This window comes from Takifugu rubripes, chromosome 18 (assembly GCF_901000725.2).
Source record: "Takifugu rubripes chromosome 18, fTakRub1.2, whole genome shotgun sequence".
Lineage (NCBI taxonomy): Eukaryota > Metazoa > Chordata > Actinopteri > Tetraodontiformes > Tetraodontidae > Takifugu > Takifugu rubripes.
The window spans coordinates 4,180,889-4,200,270 of NC_042302.1; the positions used below are offsets into that span (position 1 = coordinate 4,180,889).

General features: G+C 49.6%; 1 protein-coding gene and 1 long non-coding RNA gene across 9 annotated transcripts in view; both read left to right on the forward strand.

Annotated features, from left to right (window-relative positions):
* Window positions 1-4,067: 4,067 nt before the first annotated feature.
* On the forward strand, window positions 4,068-4,709 carry LOC115246651 (uncharacterized). The gene is made up of 3 exons (XR_003885752.1): window positions 4,068-4,363; window positions 4,452-4,517; window positions 4,619-4,709. It is a non-coding gene; the product is annotated as an uncharacterized lncRNA (long non-coding RNA).
* A 7,980-nt stretch (window positions 4,710-12,689) lies between these two features.
* Window positions 12,690-19,382, forward strand: part of magi2a (membrane associated guanylate kinase, WW and PDZ domain containing 2a) — an 85,956-nt gene continuing 79,263 nt past the window's right edge. For 4 of the 8 annotated variants that reach the window (XM_029825304.1, XM_029825305.1, XM_029825306.1 and 1 more), the window contains exon 1: window positions 12,693-13,260. In XM_029825304.1, coding sequence (XP_029681164.1) covers window positions 12,960-13,260 — 301 coding nt within the window. In that variant the 5' untranslated portion in view covers window positions 12,693-12,959. Of the gene's footprint in view, window positions 13,261-19,382 lie in introns of all 8 variants that reach the window. The other 4 variants (XM_029825309.1, XM_029825311.1, XM_029825312.1 and 1 more) reach the window with 3 other exon arrangements.

A 19,382-nucleotide genomic window follows, 5' to 3' on the forward strand; every position in this document is an offset into this window, starting at 1 on the left:
GAATTCTGATTGTTTGGGCTGATCTCTCCTGATTTTGTTCTGAACCCCGTGTTCAGCTGTTCCCACAAGCTGTTCCCATCTCCTGTTGGTGTTTGGGGGGGTTTCTGCTCCCTCCCATTTGTTTGGTTCTGGCTGCTCCCTCCCAGTCTCTGTTTTGTCCTGATTTGGACTCTTCCTTCGAGTTTGTTTTGATTTAATCTGTTGTCCCTTGTCTCTCTTCTGACTAATTTCTTCTCCTAATTTTTTTTTACTATTCCCTCCTGTCTTTGTTCCCACTCTTCCTCCCTCTCAAACGCTCCATTAGAAATGTTCCTGTGAATGTTCCCTGCTCCAGAACAAAGGTCCAGTCAGAGCAGTCCTGCAGGCTTTGATGAGAATGTTTGGGATTTAAAAGCACATTAGCATTCCAGCGTTCCCATTCTGCTGTCACATGACTAAACTGGGAGCAGGAATGAAGCAACCGAGCCAGTTTGATCAGGGAACGTCTGTTCTCCCTGATGGACCTGTCGGTCTCATGCAGCCTCTGCCGGACACCACGTTAGCTTTAGCTGAACCACAGGACAGTTTCATGTAGCATGCTAACAGGCTAAACGCCAGCCTGCAGGTTATCTGTCCATCAGCTGACGTGAAACAAACAGTGCTACGGTTGCTAATGGAAGAGTGTGTGTGTGTGTGTGTGTGTGTGTGTGTGTGTGTGTGTGTGTTTTCAGGGTTTGGATCAGCGCTCATCTATATTTAATCCAGTAAAAGCTGGTTTACGGGGACTTCCTGTGGAGTCCAGAAGCTCCTTTTAACCTGCTCTGATGTCCAGCAGATAATCGATACAGGCCACAATCATCACGGGCGTCTCATTAGACCAGAAAGCCTAAATTATTGAACGCTTGGACGCATCAAAGCACAAACATCTGTGTGTGTTAGCAGAGTGTGAGCTAACAGGAGGAAGAGGAGGAGGAAGAGGAGACCACCTCCACCAGAAGCTACAAATTTGACCTCATTATGTTGTGTACATTAGCAGGGGCTAATTACCATTTATTTTGTAGATTCCATCTAAATGGCACATTTAAATACTCTTATTTTGAAATATAAATAATAATTTCTTGCGGTCGAAGTGAGGAAGAAACTTGTATTCGTCCATGAAAAGAAACTGTTCAGCCTCCTGACTCAGCCCAGACTCAGAGCTCCCCCTGGTGGTGAAGCTGTGGTACTGCACACACACATCATTAGCCTGATTATTCTCTTTTCACCAGCTAATGACCCCCCCCCACCTCCTCCGGGGCTCCGCAGTGGGGGCATTTAGATCCGATTAGATACTTGTCACTTCCAAGTCGGTGGAAGATGCAGCCGATGTCACAATACCCCCCCCCCCCCCCCCCCCTCCCCGGTCGACACGGCGCCACCCACGAGGCCCCAGTGATCTCATCTGCGCCCCTGCGGAGATGTTGCGACGACCGGGGGAAATTTAATCAGGCTAATGAGACGTTGCCAAAAATGAGAAATATATACAATATATATATTTATATTTTATTTAAAAAATGGGTAAATTGTTCAATTTAATTAATGATCGGCGCCAAGCTGATAATAAACTAAAGTTCGATTGATTTGAGGGAAGAAGTAAGAATCGATTTAAAATGTTTAGAGGAACATTTTTAAAGTTCTTCTAAAGTGAATTAAGAGCAACTGTGAGGACAGTCTTTATGGAAAGTGTCATCAACTGAGTGGAGGCTTTAATTGTGAAAACTTTCTTTCTTTCTTTCTTTCTTTCTTTCTTTCTTTCTTTCTTTCTTTCTTTCTTTCTTTCTTTCTTTCTTTCTTGTCCTCTCCCACATGCTTCGATTGTCCTTTTGTCCTCTTATTACGCGGAGATATTTATAAAACTCCAAGGGGGCGGGGCCAGCGATGGCGACAGAGACTGTTGCCTTGGAAACAGCGCATCGCAATTGATAACATTGTTCTGATGTTCTACCTTTCGCTTCCTGTTTTGCCCCCCGGCGCCCCGGCCCACTGAGTTCAGCTAAGTGTGTGTGTGTGCGTGTGTGTGTGTGTGCGTGTGTGTGTGTGTGTGTGTGTGTGTGTGTGCGTGTGTGATCAAGTTATCAAGATCAAGATCACAGTTATTTCAGGCCTGTCGGTGAGTCAGGAGCAAAAATTGGATTCCAGTAATTAGAAAAGCAGAGGTATTTTGGATTGTGGGTCAGTCTGTGGCTTCACCAGCAGGGGGCAGCAGACGCAACCCTACGCACAGCTTTTCCTTACTTTTGCCTGCAAAACCATCCAATAATCAACTTTATTGAGAGCCCAACCGGTCAGATGGTGGTGCCTGATGAAGGCCATGGAATGAAATGTTCAGCTTCATTCTCTTCATCGTGGGAGAGCGTCTGCACTGGTTCACAGAACATCTGGAGGCACAGGCGGCGCGTCAGGGCGCACCAGGGTGTCCTTTTCCTGGAAACAGCTGGATTTTACTGTGTATTGGTGTTTGCTGTTTTTACATGTGTCTCCTGATGAGGGTGAGGTTTTTAAAAAATGGTTTCAGGGTCACTAAAAGGATCCAGGAAGTTGTAAATCACAAAAAGCTGAATCTTCCTCGTTTACCCCGCCCACCCGTGATTGGCCCGCCTGTCCATGATTGACCCCGCCCACCCGCGATTGGCCCCACCCACCCGCGATTGGGCCCGCCTGCCCGCGATTGGCCCCGCCCACCCCTGATTGACCCCGCCCTCATTAACATTTCAGATTCAGATTCAGGTCCTTTATTGTCCCACACGGGGAAATTTACAGTGCAACAACAGTAAGAGCACTCAGAGAAAAATAAGATAAAATCAAATAGAACAGGATTTGGAATATACAAAGAGGCTGTCAGGGTGTCCTGTAGGGGGGGGGGACGTGTCATTCAACATGGATGACAGCTTAGCCATCATCCTCCCGTTTCCCACCACCTCCACCGAGTCCAGGGGACATCCCAGGACAGAGCTGGCCCTCCTCACCAGTCTGTCCACCCTCTTCCTGTCCCTGTCTGAAAATGCTAGCAGAGGATGGTTTCGATCCATCGACCTCTGGGTTATGGGCCCAGCACGCTTCCGCTGCGCCACTCTGCTTACTAACATCACGTGTGTATGTGTGTGATTGCTTGGCTGCTTCACCTGGTTTCCCCCCCCAGTTTGGCTTCATTTAACTGAACTTCTTGGCTGAAACTACGTGAGTAATGTCTCTATATCTTCCTACTCTCTGAAAACATGTAAAATTCATTACAAAAAATAGCTTTTATGATCTGAAAACAAGTATTTAACCCAGATTCTGCCCAGATTTGACTGGTTTCTGAATCCCAGTCTGGTGTCTGACTGTTGAATCATTAATCTAATAACAGTTCAATAAAAGTTCACTTTAGAGTCAACAGTCTGACTAAAATCAGGCCTGAATCAGGCACAAATCCACCAGTTCCTCTCAAGTTTCTCTAACTTGTGACCCCCCCCCCCCCAAACTTCAGCCAAGCAGGCGTCCCTCTGGAACTGCTCACATCACAAAACGGTTTCACTCGGCACTCCAGAGCCACCAGTCGCTTTAGCCACGCTAATTAAAATGTAGGAGCAGTCTGAGACGCCGGCACGTTTCTCATGATCCTCCTAGTCAAGGGCTTTGATCTCTACATATTTCCTATTATCCATTTTGCTTTGGTCTTAATTGCAACTTCTGATTGAAAAGAGAAAAAAAAGCCCCCTTGCTACATGAAAATACCCAGAAACACGCTGCTACATTTAGCTTAGCTGTGACTTCCTGTTTTGATGTCCAAATTACGCTTTTTATTTAAACTAAATGAATGTTGATTAAATTGTTTCTGGGGGAAAATGAGTTGTTAAATTGTTCTCGTTTCAAACACGTTTTCACAAGTTTCATCTGCATAGTGACAAGAAATTCAAGCGCCGCTAATTTGCTCTAAACATTTGATGGAAACTGGCTCAATTAATTTTCCTTTTCCCATTAAAGTAAAAAAGATTGACTTTTATATTCCATTGTGTTCGTGGAACGTAGCCCACCAGTCAGTATAATTAGCACGTACAGCTGCGCAGGTGTGCTAGGATGCTAGGAATCGTGTTATGAGGCGCTAACGCCAGGTTGGTGGCGAAGCAACCCCCCTGCTGACTGGCCTTTAATCTCCATTGATCCCGTAGCTGCGAACATAAAAGGATCAACAGGATCGAGCGAGACAAGAGTGCAGAACAAAGCAGACGAGCTGAGGAGCTTTCATCTGCACGTCTTTGATAAAGGAGAGCCGTTTCTGTGGCGCTCCGTCTTTTCACACCCACCCAGAGCGCCGTGAGCCACAAACCCAAGTGGGTTGGACTGAGCCACGCCGCTAACAGGCGAAGTGAGTCAGCCGCTCGTCCACCTCAGCTGTCCATCCACCTCAGGGCATGTTAGCGCCGACAAGCTAATGCTCATTAGTGTCTCTTTAGATTCACAGTGTCATCGGGCATTGAGAGGGCGGAGCTTTTCAGCTTTGAGGAATGGATTCCTGAATGGTAATGAGCTAGCTGGTTTTAGAGACGTTAATTCACTTCTAACCTGCAGTCTTGGTGGAACGGGAAAGAGCCCGTTGTTGTTTTGCTCACATTTTTCCCAGACTTGATTAGCATGCTGGTCGGCAACGTTGGAGTCCATCCTGGACGGGTCTGATGGCTCAACAGGTTCTGAAAGAAATTAAACAACCTGCTAACTGTTAGCGAGAACTTCCTCAGTAATTGTTGATTTCATTCAAGTCGCCGGTCGTCGTCAGGGGCGACCTTGTCAGCCCTCCACCTTCCCGTCTGTGTCTGCGTTTTCTGCTGATTAGCGTCCACCGACATCTAAATGTCTCCGTCTGTCTTTAATCACGAGCTGTGTTTGTCCAGACCCGCTTCAATTATTCAGCATGTTTGCTCAGCTAACGGCCGCGCCGCCGACCTGCGCTGAAGGACGCCGGCGGCTGCCTGATGCGTTTCTGAGACACTTTGATCTCTCGCTTCATCACCGGGGACGGAGACAGTTTAGAAACGTCCAATCAGTGGAAATTTGTCCATCACATGAAAGTTCAAACAGGAGTCCTGTCTCTCTTTGTAACCAGGCTGCTCGTCCACTCTGTCCCACTGTAACCAGTCTGCTCGTCCACTCTGTCCCACTGTAACCAGTCCGTTCGTCCACTCTGTCCCACTGTAACCAGGCTGCTCGTCCACTCTGTCCCACTGTAACCAGTCCGTTCGTCCACTCTGTCCCACTGTAACCAGGCTGTTCGTCCACTCTGTCCCACTCTAACCAGTCTGTTCGTCCACTCTGTCCCACTGTAACCAGGCTGTTCGTCCACTCTGTCCCACTCTAACCAGTCTGTTCGTCCACTCTGTCCCACTGTAACCAGTCTGTTCGTCCACTCTGTCCCACTCTAACCAGTCTGTTCGTCCACTCTGTCCCACTGTAACCAGTCTGTTCGTCCACTCTGTCCCACTGTAACCAGGCTGTTCGTCCACTCTGTCCCACTGTAACCAGTCTGCTCGTCCACTCTGTCCCACTGTAACCAGTCTGTTCGTCCACTCTGTCCCACTGTAACCAGTCTGTTCGTCCACTCTGTCCCACTCTAACCAGTCTGTTCGTCCACTCTGTCCCACTGTAACCAGGCTGTTCGTCCACTCTGTCCCACTCTAACCAGTCTGTTCGTCCACTCTGTCCCACTTTAACCAGTCTGTTCGTCCACTCTGTCCCACTGTAACCAGTCTGCTCGTCCACTCTGTCCCACTCTAACCAGTCTGTTCGTCCACTCTGTCCCACTGTAACCAGTCTGTTCGTCCACTCTGTCCCACTCTAACCAGTCTGTTCGTCCACTCTGTCCCACTCTAACCAGTCTGCTCGTCCACTCTGTCCCACTGTAACCAGGCTGTTCGTCCACTCTGTCCCACTCTAACCAGTCTGTTCGTCCACTCTGTCCCACCTTTTCAATGCTGCGTTTAAGGTCAGTGGACTCTTTTATTTTCCAACTTTAGCTCATATTTTTACTGGCTTTACTGGGACGGTTTTGATCTGAACGATGTGAGCTGATAGTTTGGACCCGTTTCCGAGAGTCTTTAGAAAGTGTCTTTGTTGATTGTCCTCACTGTTATGAAGACTGAGTGTGTGCTTGTGCTCGCTACATATTGAGTAGCAAAATCTGCATTCTACTATCAATGTGAGGACATTTTTGCTGGTCGTCACAATTTTAAAAGACCGTTTTATGGTGAAGACGTAGGTTGAAGCTGGGTAATGTATCATGACTGCGAGAGTCCTCACAAAGATAGTACAGTCTGTGTGTGTCCTGTCAGACGTCCCTCAGACTTTCTGAAGAGGAGGTTGATGGTGGAGGCGTCCTCACAATGGAGCTTTGAGCGAATATTGTTCCCTCGCAGTCGTCGACGTTCCGATGTGACGCGTCTTCTTTCATCCGTTACAAAAGCAACAGCTAAAAATGACCTTTGACCTTCCCGACGGCTAGTTATCATTCCCTGTACTAGTAACGATGTTTTTATCTCCTGGGGCTCCTGCTGACAGGAAGCGCAAATAAATGGATACAACAAGTCAAATCACTCACACACACACACACACACACACACTCACTAACGTAACCCTGCAGCTTTAACGTGATACTTTTTGCTTTGCCTCATTTAACATTTACTCGGATAAATAATTCACTTTCTTGGATGGCGATGGGAACATTTAACGAGGTCCAGCGAGCAAACGTCTGTTTTTGTTGTACGAGCGAGGTTTCACAGCGTCTCATTAAATTAGAAAACATCGCGTTTGGACTAAATTACCTCAGGACAAGACGCCGAACTTTGAATAAAAGTTTACCGACATGAGCGTTAGCGTTGTGGTGCTAATCTCAGGAATGCAGTCTGAAAGCTGCTCATCCTGTCTTTTTTTCAACCATTCGAGCGGCACGTGCGACCTTGGTTCAAGGTTGATGGGAAGAGGTCGGAGCAGCTGTCCACGCCACGCCGGAGGGGTCGGCTCCTCGCCACAGCTGAACTGGCCACGGCTAACGACGCTTTAATGGTTTAGCATTCCTCTTAACTTTAGAGCGGCTTTGAGTCACCAAGAGCAGAAAACAGCTGACTAACCTTGACCCTGACCCTTGACCTCTACTATATGGCTCTGCGAGGGCGGCAGGTTACCCTTTGGGTCATCGTTGCCTCAGCTCCAGCTGGACACGGCTAAAGTAAAAACGTCCTGGTTTTGGTCTAGAAATGCTCTCTAAACTGTGTCAAAGGATCAAAGGAACTTATCCAACATTTCATCAACTATTTCCTGGAAGTATCAACACTAAGGCATTCTGGGAACGCTGCATCCTCCCCCGTGCTTGAGCGAGGTAGAGCTGACACCAAAGGAGAGGGCGAAAGCTGGGTCCAACCTCTAGCTCCTCTGGAGTAAGACGAGGACATGAGAGACAGAAAAAAGGGGTGAGACAGGTGTCGGATTATCCATTAAAGACCCATTAAATTTGCACGTGACTCCAGGTGGAAGGTTGTGAAGCGCTCTGAGGCCGATGCGCTCGGCAGGGTGGTCGATGGAGCGGGGAAGCGAGGACGGGGCTGTCCAGGCGTCCTCTCCCTTCAGTGGGACGACTCTCCTGCGCTAACAGGAGAGGAGGCCGACCCTCCGTCGATACGCCCCTCATGGTTGCCAATGAGCTCCCGCGGCTAACGGGGGAGGACAAAGGTGTGAGTGGGGAGGACGTCTGCTCCAAGACTAATGGCCGCTCTTATCAGTCTCGTCTCCTGCTAGCAACCCTTTCCCCCTTTTAAGTTCCACTCTTGATAAAACCCTAAAACTAAGTTCTCTTGAGATCAAAGCAATTTAATGTGGTCTTTTGGTGTCTATTTTAGTCCCTCTGACACCGATACGGATCTCTACTTTCAGGTTAGCCTGCCACGTTAGCCTGCTATCGGGTTTCCAGCCTCAGTGATGCTAATTGTGATAAATATGTGTACTTCTTTCATCTGTTCTGGAGGAAGGTATCTACTGAGCTGTTCCACTCGCCTTTACTCACTAACTTCCTTCCTTTTCTCGTATCCTTGAGGCTAAAATGCTTCTCTTCCTGTCCGGTGTCCTGAGGGGAGGGTCTCCCTCCAGCAGGGGTCACTGTTGACCCGCCTTCCACCTCCTCGCTGTCAGGAGCTGAAGCATGACGGAGCTGGAACAATAACGGGATTTTAATATCTGGGTCAGCCAAAACCTCCTGATCTTAGCAAAGAGAATATTTATTGGCTGGATGCGAGGGAGCGTCGGAGCGCGCCGCCGCTGCTATCGGACGGATCGGGAATGCATAATTAAGTTGCGGGATGCATCTGCATGACAGGAGGTGCACATGCAGGAGAGCAGCGAGCGAGGTGCCACCTTGTCAGAAGGGCTGGAAGGAGAACAAGAGCAGGGCGCCGGATAAGAACCAGGCGTTCCCTTAATGGGTTTTGTAGGTCAGACCGGTTTGATGGAGGGAAACGTTCGGGCTTTACTGGAAATTAGAACTTTGGTTGGGAATATTTCCCTCAGGTTGCCGATGATGCGTCGCGGAAAATTGATTAGCTAGCGCCATTTGCCGAGAGATCAAAGCCCGGGTGTCGTGTTTCTCTTCTCACTATCAAAGGACGGGTTAGCGGCGGTTCTGCTGACATGGCAACAAAAGTTGTACTGTGGTAACTGGGTAGCTTTGTCTTTGGAAGTCCGAGCTGGCCGTAGCGCCCCCTACAGAGGCCGGTACGGCCACATGCCTGCCCTTCCATACCTGAATCCCAGGGCAAGGACAGTCGTCCAGTCACCGTGGCCAAATTTAACGGTGCATATAAATCCACCGAGTCACTGCTTGGTATGCGGAGGGCGTTAGCTCATTAATGCTAAAATAAATCCTCCCTGCTGAGGAATCACTTGTAGGGTTTAGCAGTGTAAGGACAATTGTGATGTACCTAAAATATGAGCTGAATGGAGATATTAATGTAAGCATTTGACTATAGCTTAGTCTAAAATATGGATTTTAAGGAAGTCTGTAGCCGTTTTCTGTGATGTAGCCGTGAATCCTGGCTGAACAAGAGGAAGAGCAGCTTAAGGAGCCTCTGATCAATGAGGGTCTTTGGACGGGCTGTTGTGGACAGAATAACCAATGGCCCTCTGGGAAAAGCTTGCCGCAGCGGTCGGCCAATCCCACGGCAGCAGGCTGAGGGGATCAGCCTTTAAACACAAACTCTTTCACAAACCCACGGCGAGGAGGGCGAGACGGCGGCGTGTGAATATCAATGAGAAGCATCCTGAAAGGAGTCGGCTTCCTGCGCCCTGAGACGGGCCCGGCTCTGGTAATCCTACCCCTCGGGTCCTGGGTGACGCCACCGGCTGTGGGCGACGCCTGACCTTTCGAACTCCGGCTGCCCTCCCCGCCTCCGTAGTCGTCGGCCTCAAGCGCGGGGCTCGGCGGCGTTCTCGGGGGATTAACCGACGCTCCCTCAATGCCCGAGTTAAAAATTATGGATCAAGCAGCGGGTCCGTGACAGGGTCAGGTCATGGTCAAGTATCTTTTAAGGGTGCAGCGCCGCAGTGAATAATTCTGAACGTCTGAGAGGAAATTGATGGAGGTAACCTCTTCAAGTGTATGCTAGTCATGTTAGCTGCAGCGTTTTCATGCATTATAGACAAATATAAGGAAGAGAAGAACATAAAGCGACCAAGAATTCTGTCCAAGGGGACAACACTCGGTTGTTTACTGACAATCGTATGGATCGTGCTTTGATCTTTATCAATATTCAGAATGTCACTTTGATCTCTCAGTGTTTTTTAATGATGAGGTAAAGGAACCTGCCCCATCGCAGGAACTTTTGACCTTGGCTTTATCTTCTTTTATGTCGATCTTCTCTGATAGCTTTTGTGGCGGGCTGCGACCGTTAGCTGTCACCGAGCGCATGCTAACGCCATCGCTAATCTGATGGATGACAGAAAAGCCTACTGATGGAGCCGAGGTGACGGGCTGATGGTGTGAGCGTAATTTCTTTTTTCCTGCGAGGTGGAAGAATTGCCTGGTTTTACAGGAGCTCTTTCTTCACGTCGGCTAAAAGCCCTCAGAGTCGGAAAAATGTCCTTATTCTGTCTGAGGTGATCGGAGAGGAGAGACGACAGATGGTAGAATGAAAGCGGTTCCTTTGCTGCACTGGAAGCTTTCATTGTTCAAAATCCAGGAGAGGAAATGAATTAAACCACGGGGAGAAGATTTGTGTTAATGGACGGATGTTTACTCAAAGAACACCAACGTGAAGCAGCTAACATGAAAGGGAACCAAAAACGGGACAATTGGGGTGTTTCTTTGGTGCCTTTTCGGAATTTTTGATCGTAGCAACAACAAAAAAAGGATGTACATAATTATTCAACGTTCTTGCCCACCTTTACAGTGAAAAGTAACAAAGCACGGGCAACAACATGGTATGTTTATGCTATTGTCCTAATAGCTAACTCTAGCTAGCGCTACGATGATGATGCATAATGAATAATTTGTTCCTCAGCCTTGAAATGTTTTTCCCATGTTTTTGCTGCCTGTTTTGTTCGATATAAACACCCAAAAACAGCATTTTCATCACCAGCCAAAATGTTCTTTGTCATGCTAGCTAATATGAGAAATGTTTTTTTGCCAGATAACTCATTTTTTTGTAACAATAGGGGCTCAAATCCATCCAATTAGCTTATAGCAGCGATGCCTTCTGTGTATTTATGTCACCACTTGAGCCTGAGCACAGTCCTCTATCACTCCTCAACTGATAGCGATACCATTAGCAAATGGCCTCATAAGCCTCATAAATTTTACGAGAAGCGTTTTTACCTTTCCAACGTTCTGATTGGCTAAAAAGATCTTAAAGGATAATCCGACCTCCACGTGTGACTCTTGAGTAGTCACTGCTAGCTGATGATTTAGCTCAAGGTCTGATATTTAGCTTAGCATCTTACTGTGGCCACTCTATGAAGCTTTTCTGGTCTCCAAGGTCGATCAGAGAAACGTTCTAAATGGAAGTTTTGCTCCAGTTCAGCTGTTTATCCCTAAATCCAGTTGCCCAACTGGACAACAAAGGCTCCGCTGGAGCTCCTTTCAGACAGGAGGATAAAAACTTGGGTGGAGGCCGTCATCTGGCCTCATCCCCGACCAGCTTTAATTAGCCTGTCGCAGCCGTTACATCACGTATCCGAGCGGCGTCGCCCGGGGGGGACGGCGTCGCTCGCCGAGCCCGCAAACTCCCATCTGATTCACGCAACTGAGAGCAGCGATTTCCTCCGGATGAGCCGGAATGGTGACAACATTCCTCCTGTGAGTGCAAACATTCTGCTCCCATCATGCCTTGCTCCTTCCCCGGCCCACCCAGCAGACCTCGGCCAGTTCAGTCCCACGCTGTTTTTCCCCGCTGATGCTCGGTCCTCCTCCCCAGCACTTATTCCGCCACGCGCAGGGCATTCCTGTCCCTGTTCAAACACCAAATTCCTTTCCTCACTCCGGTACTCCCCCTCCTTCGCTTCCCTCCCTCTCTCTTCATTTTCACTGCGAGTGTGCAGAACTCCCACCTCTGGAGCGTGTTTTTCCAAAATCCTGCTGCATCCAGGCTTGGGAATACAGGTCCAGTGTTGGGGAAAAAGGCCATTGGAAGGAATTGCCACCGGGTTCTAGAACGAATGATGGAGAGGTGATGATTAAAGGGGTATTAGGGGTCCAGCGAGATGCTAGCCTCATGGAGGGGGACCCGCTCCCATTAACATGTGAATACCACTGATTGGAGCATAATATCATGGGAACAACGTCTACACCTCACAAATGCTGTGTGGCGGAAAGTTAGCGTGTTTTTATAACACCGCTTTGCTAATTTTCTGTCGCACCATCTTTTTATCGCGCTATTTTGCATCAGAAACGACGGCGGTGTGTTTCTAAACGCACACCAACAGAATATTCTCCTGAAATCTGAATATCATTAATGAGCGCTTGGATTGGACGCGGCTGCCCTTGAAAGCATCACACACACACACACACACACACACAGACCTTGAAACAAAGGACTGAAATGTCTTTGAGAAATATTTTTGATACTCAACCAAGAGCAGGTTGCAATTTTACCATTTTTGTGGGGACAGGAGTCATCAAACAGCTGGAATAAAACCTTCTAGAGCCCACTCAGGACATTAAAATGTTTTTTTTAGCGAGCTTTTATCCTGCAGATGTGGATCCTTCCTCGTTCCTGTGATCTGATATGAAAGAGAGACATATTTGTGGTTTAAAAAATATATTTGCTGCTCTGTTGCCATGGCAGTGGAACTTCTACATCTCGTTTCCTTTTTTTTTTCCATGGAAAGCTGGATTTGGGAAGAAGCTCATTTCCCTCCCTCCATCCTTCCCTCCTCCTCCTCTTCCAACCTTCATCCGGGTCAGTTGAGTTGGTTGGAGCTCGGTGTTGCCTTCAGGGGCTCCTTGTATAGTTGTCCACCACTGAGTTTGGAAAGTTTTGACGGTCATCTGCGGACCGTTTTTAAATGATTTTGCATCACTTGTTTGGGGTTTTAAATCAGTTGATATTCAAATTGAGTTCAAAGTTAAAAGATGTCATTTAAAAAAAAAAAAAGGTTTGACGGGGGTGGGGGTGGGGGGGGGGAGCAGAAATACTTTGCTCCTTCGACGCTGTTTGAGGCAGTTGCGAAGTCCGATTCTCGAGGCAGCCCCTGAAGGCGCCACTAGTTGGGCAGTTCTCGGTTAACGCAAATCCAGATGATCCAGATGATCCAGCTGCGGGACGTGTGATGTGTGTGCGCGCACTGACATGGACACATCTGGCGCTCACCGCTGAAAGTGGACGCATTCGCGCGTCGCGGCCACCACGGAGGACCCCGACGGCCAGACCCAACTTCTTCTGCCGCACTCATGTGATTTTCTTTTCCCCTCCTCTCCGGAGTTCCGAGCCATGTCCAAGAGTCTGAGGAAGAGGAAGAACCACTGGACTAACAAAGTCCACGAGAGTGTCCTCTGCAGGAATGAGGAGGGGGAGCTGGGGCTGGAGCTGAAGGGCGGCGCGGAGAACGGACAGTTCCCGACCATCGGCGCGCTCCTGCCGGCCAGAGCAGCCGGACACAGCGGCAAACTCAGCCCGGATGAACTCCTGCTGGAGGTCAACGATACCCCGGTGGCCGGACTGACCACCAGGGACGTGCACGCTGTGGTCAAACACAGCAAAGACCCCGTCCGACTCAAGTGCGTCAAACAAGGTGAGAGGACGCGCTAAAAACGTGTTTTTCTCCTTTGTTCCGTTAGCGTTTAGCTCTTATTTTCTGATCCGCAGTCGTTTTTTGACAGATTTTCTCCCCCACACCGACTCCCCCCTCTTCTGTGGGCGAACTTTCTCATTTAAGTTCAACTTCCTTCCTGTTTTTTTTGTTTTTATTTTAAATTCTGCTTTTTCCGCGTAACTTTGAAACAGTTTTTGTTGTTGTAAACAGTGTTTGCAGCCGTGTTTTGCTTGTGTTGGAGGCTCCTGTTGCTATGTGTAGCATAGAGGGGGTGTGTTCCATTTGGCTCAGTGTGAAAACACCTTCTTGTGTTTCGCACTCCACTTTATCCACTCTTTTCATGTCAACGTTAATTATCACGTCTTTAAAGAAATGAAATAACCGAGAGATTGAAGGAATCAGGGGAGAAATCGTTTTAAAAGACGCATTTTTTGTAAATAAAGCCTTTTTGGAGGATTTCTCTATCTTATTTGTGAGATTTGGCGACACTTTGAGGTGAAAACACAAACTTCACAACTTAAACGGCTGTTAACCACCTCAGGAAGCTAATTTTATATTTTATTTTCCAAGAAATTTTTTTTAAAAAAAGGCTAGAAATTAGCAATCAAATTTAAATGTGACCCTCACAATGTGAAATGGCTGAAATACAGCTGATTGGTGCAGAAATAAAATAGTTTTGTCCGTAGAAACATGTTGGAGCAGCAAGCTAGCACCCACGAGGGGGCCCCGCTGTCAATCTTTAAGTAAATATTCTATTTACATGCCAAGAAACTGGCAATGATGAGTTTGCAGGGTTACACAGCAAAAACGCCGTTGTGGTGAGGGACTCGGACTGTAGCGCTGTACAGCTAGCGCTAAAGTTGCTTATTTTGTTGGGGAAAGTGGCATTAAGAAAGGTGAACTAAATAAACATTTAAAGATGGAAGCTGAGCGCTGACCGTTCCCCACTATCAGTGACAGTTAGCAACAAGGTCACGGCCTGCGTTTCATGCGCGGCTGCTCTCCCGAGCGTCTTCGCGGACTGTCTGAATAAAACATGGACTTCTCTTTCACCGGGGATTTTCTCCGATGGTCACCCGGGAGCCGGCGGCGCTCTCTCTCTCGCGCGTTTATCTAGCCGGAATCGCCAATTACGATCTCTTGCGTAATTATGGAAGTTCGACAGTGATTTGCACCTTCGCAGTCATGAATCATGCCTCAGCGATTAGCGCTTAGCTTCAATGGCGCTCTGATGGGGTTTAAATCTTTAACTCCCTATCGGGTCCCAGGGTTTTATGCCCTCTTAATGCCACCGAATGAGATGACTTAATTAGCCTAAGGACGTTAGCGTCATTCGAGTCTCTGTATTGCCCCCTGCTGTGAGTGCACGATGTGGCTCACTGCGTACGCTTACCTGTCCAGGGTGTGTTGGGATGGATACCGGGCTCGTTCAAGGGTGGTCCAGACCTGTTCTGGTTCCACTCTTGCTCAGGCTACCTTCAAACACCTGTGTGGATTTACACCTCCTCTGTCGGTGACTCGGGTGCATTTCTGACCACGCGGCCCCGTTCTCTTCCACGCTCACTCTGAAGTGTCCCAGTTCGGCTCCCAGGGGGGGTTTAATGCAGCCGCTAGCTCAGCTGTAGCTGCGCTCGGACACGCTAATGGAGTGTCACTGAGAGCAGGTAAAAGTAGATGTTTTCAGGTCAGCTGCTGGCTGCCGCTGCGCTCGCTGGGTGCCCACTTAGCATCGGTTAGCAGCCTGAGCAGCACTTTAGTGCTTTAGCTCATCTATTCTGGTCCAAATCACTGATAGGTTTGCAGCGCTTCCTCTCTTGATTTGGGTTTTTTCCACGCAGAGAGACACCAGCGTGCTTGGACGCACCAAGTGGGTCCCCCGCGGGGGCTAATGAATGTAAATAGCGTAAATACGGTCTTGCTAAATTTATTCCGGAGTGGAGCAGAGTAGGCCGAGTGTGTTGCTTGTTCAGAATCGCACCACAAATTACCACCTCTTGTCTGAGTCTTAAAACCTCAGCGACTCGCTTCACGTTTTAGGTAATTTGCTAGCATAAAAACATTGGCCGATCTTATAGAAATGTAAATACTGGATATACACATGAGAACGTTGACTTTAAAACTGCTAAATGGCATCACCGGGGCTTCCCAGCACCGCTCGGTGGACGCCAGTACGTTATGGCATCATGGAGCAAATGATCCGCGCTCGGCTAATGGGATGACTGATGCTGGCGGTGATGCGTTCGGACGCCGCCGTCCTCGAGACGCTGCGCTGATCCAGACAGACAGCGACGCGCGGGTGTGTGGTCGTGATACGGTCAGACTCTGGCCCTCTGCTGGAAGTCTTCACCAGGAAGTGGAACAAGGAATGTGTGTGCGTGTGTGTGTGTGTGTGTGTGTGTGTGTGTGTGTGTGTGTGTGTCCGCCCCAGAGGCCTTTGCACTACTTAACTGACAGTCCTATCATGCCTGACAGAGGTTTGGTGGAGAGGTTGTTTTTGTTGCCTCTTTTACAGCAGTTTACCTCTGGGGACAAGCAATAATCTCACACACACACACACACACACACACACACACACACTTCTCTTTCCTTGTCAGCCATCTGTTCTGGCATGTCGATGGTGCACGTGTGCAGGTGCAACAGCGTGGATAAAGCAGGAAGTGGTTGGTTCGCCGCTAGCATGAGCGCACGAACGCAAGTGGACGTTGACGGGATGTTGCTTGAAAGCTGTTTTCCAGCGAACGGCCTTTGAAGAGACATCAGAGGAAATAATTGCTTTGATTTCATTTCAGAATGATAAAATCAATAATGGGTTCTGATTTCCAATAATGAATTGTTCGTTCAGCAGCTGAGGATGTTCCCGTGTGCCAAACCATTCCGTGTGAAGTCTGGCATGCTTCTACTTCCTGTTTGATCCAAGTCTTTGTAACCCTCACTTCCTTTGTTCTTTTATTTTTTTAGCTAGCAAGCGCATGTGCTAAACACCGAGTTTATTCTCTCGACCCTCTTTAATCTGCATATCAGGCCTCAGTAGCAGGAAATGATTCCATTTGTCTTCGCAGGGAATCTTATTTATTCCAGCTCAATCATGTTTCCTGCCTGCTTCCACCTTCTTTATCTAAAACCGATCAAAGCCGCTACGAGGAACGTTTGGGATGCCGGCAGCTCCGGAGGCAGAGGAGGAGGCTAAAGCAATCAGCACTGTGAAGCCGCCATGAATCACAATCCAGCAGCACCACCTCAGAAGACGTCGGGAGATTGGATATTTCATGTCGGGACAAGTTAATATTCCGATTCTCTCCACCCGCGAGGGGTGTGAATGCAAATGGGAAGTAAATGGGATATTTTGGACGGAAGGCGATGGGGAGGATGAGGAGAGGAGAGAATATTAAACAAATTCCTCAGCCAGCTCCGGTCACTGCTGAGTCACCAGGACGGAAGGATCAATACGGAGTGATTAAAGCTGCTCTGAGAGTTTGTCCTCTTCTCCTCGGCACTTCCTTCAGACCTCTTTTATTCCTCATCAGCGGTCGTTTTCGCCCCGGCTGTGAAGGGATCGCCGATTCATTAACACGGTTTGTGCTAGCGCCGGTTCCAAAAATGCTTCCTGTTGTTGGACAGCTGGTAGAATTCCGATCCGAGCATCTTTAAACGCTGCGAGCCGTAGCAACCGATCCTCGGCTGTTAACATCAAAGCCCACATCAAAGGTACCCGTAATGTCATCAAAGACAAGACTTTTAAAGCTGCCATTAGGGAAATTTCTGGATTTTAAACTCACAGATGTAGCTCATAAAATTCTGGCTGAACCCATCACGGTGTCCGTTTCTCGTTAGCCGCGGAGCCACTCGGCGAACACCTGGTGACTTGACCGCAATAAGACTAAGTGTGGCATCGATTTACCACCAGACGCAGGGATCCGACGCACGGCGCCGAGGCCTGTGTGAAGAATGCCGCATCTCCTCCCTGCTGGATCCTCCCGTGCCTCCGTCTCTCCCGCGCCTCCTTCATCACGCCTCCATATAAAGAGGCCCTCCGTCGCTGCGCCTGCAGACATTATTTACCGGCTCTTAACCCGGCGGCGGCGATTATGTGTGGACGGCCCCCAGCTCGTCTGGCTGTAAACGACCGCCGTAGCATCGCCGCGTCCCCCGTTATCCCCCGGGCCGTCAGCCGGGGCACGTCAGGGCAGGCTTTGATCGCCGTGGTCAGTTTTTACCGCGTTTAAAAAGGATCTTTAAAACCAGGAGGAGGGTTTTCAGCCGCCACGTTCTGGTTCTAGCGGCTGTTTCCCTCCGCCGCGCTGCTGTTCTGCGCATCGATTTTACGCTTTCGGAGCTCTTCGCTCGCCAAAAAAAACAAGATGTTTGAAGCAGAAAGCAAAAGGAAGTTTGGCCGGTGCGGAGAATGTAGGACGCTGCTCCGCCGCGAGCCTCTGGGTAGCAGAGCTGCACCGCAGGGACCCACAAAAAGGTTCCCGCCGCCGCGGAGCTGCTGTCGCTCGCCACCAGGTGTGCGGTAATTAGCATGAGGCCGTGGCACGCGTAGCCCCACCTCCTCCGACCATGCCTGGCCCTCCAGTCGCTCTCCGCCTGTGCCGTCCGGATGTCGGGGAACCCTTCGCCGTGGTCGGCGCTGACTGATGAGGCGTTTAACAGCGCGCCGTCCGTCACTTTTAATTGTGTTGGCGCCTCCACGCGTGGTTTGTTGCTCCGGAGTGGAATCGCTCCGCTGTGGTGAATTAAAGGCTTCTGAGCTGATTAAACTGACCGTTTCCCTCCAACACCTTTATTAAGCTCATTCTTCTGACTACAGTCCCCCCCCCCCCCCCCCCGTCCAGGCGTAGCTCCCAGTCATTACGATGACGGATGGCTCGCTATTCTTCCAGTTTGAAAGCGGCCATTGTTATTCTGATTGGGCCCAAATGAGGGCTGCATAATCACCCACTCCATTTTTCCCTCCTTCGTCCTCTTTGTCTCTCCCGCCCTCTCTCGCGCCCCCGTCTATCTTCCTGTGCCAGCGTGCCTCGCGGGTGTCGCCATCCGGCCCGCGCCACGCCCGGACCTCCTGCCGAGAGGCGGCGCGTCCTGTTGTTCGGCGTCTCCGGCTCGGCGCTGCAGGATGGGCCCTGGCAGCGGGTCGGTCCCGGGTGGGTCGGCGGTGCCAGCCGGAGCTTTACCACCCCGAAGAGTCGCTTTAGCCCAATAAGAGCAAAGCCTTTTACTTTTGTTTCACTTCTGTGGGCTTCTGAACATCCTGGCTGGTAGGGGAGGGTCTCGCTAGCTCCAGAATACTCAGATCCATGTTTCCTGGGACTGGGATGAGGAACGCCGGGACAGCAGGTGACTTCCTGAGGCCTGGCATCATTTTACCCTTCAACAACTGGCCGCTCCTCTTGGCAGCGGCGTTGGAGCGCAGATCTTTGATGCCGTTCCAGGTCCTCCGCGGCCGTGAGCCGGCCAACCTGCTCCATTAATGAACCCGTGTCACTTTCAGACACGTAAACACTCGGAATAAGTCTGCTGTATCCGATCCAGGGGTCCATTTTTAGCCTTCCCTGGTCTTCGTTCCCGGGTGTTCCTGACTGGTTCAGACTCCACCTGCCCGCCCTGGTCGGCCCAGCGGCGACGGCCTGAGAGCTGAAGCGTTTGGACGTTTCTAAATGTTTGGAATCGGGACGCTGTCTTCTCCTCAGCGAGCAGCTTCCTCAGTAACGGCGTGCGCGGCCGCGCTGTCGCTGCTCATCAGCGTCTCGGGCCGTGCACGATGCTTTTGGAGGGAAGTACGTCGTGTTCACCACGGTAGCTCTGTGGCCTGGAGCCGCTGTCCAGCTCCATCTCCGTGGCTTCTGGGTCCTTCCGCGTCCTCCGCCTGACGTTCCCACCTTGTGGAACGCCGGCGATGCTGCGTTGCTTCGCTTCGGACTGCTCGGCTTCATCTTCCTGCTTCAGCTTCGAATGTAAACAGGCTTCCTGTCGGGGTTGTTCACGGTTGTTGGGGATAAAAGCAAACTTCCGACTCCATCTGCTCAACGTACGCCGGACAGTTAATACACTAGTGAGGGAATGTCCAGAGACCCGAGGAGACCCTGACGGACTTCACGTGA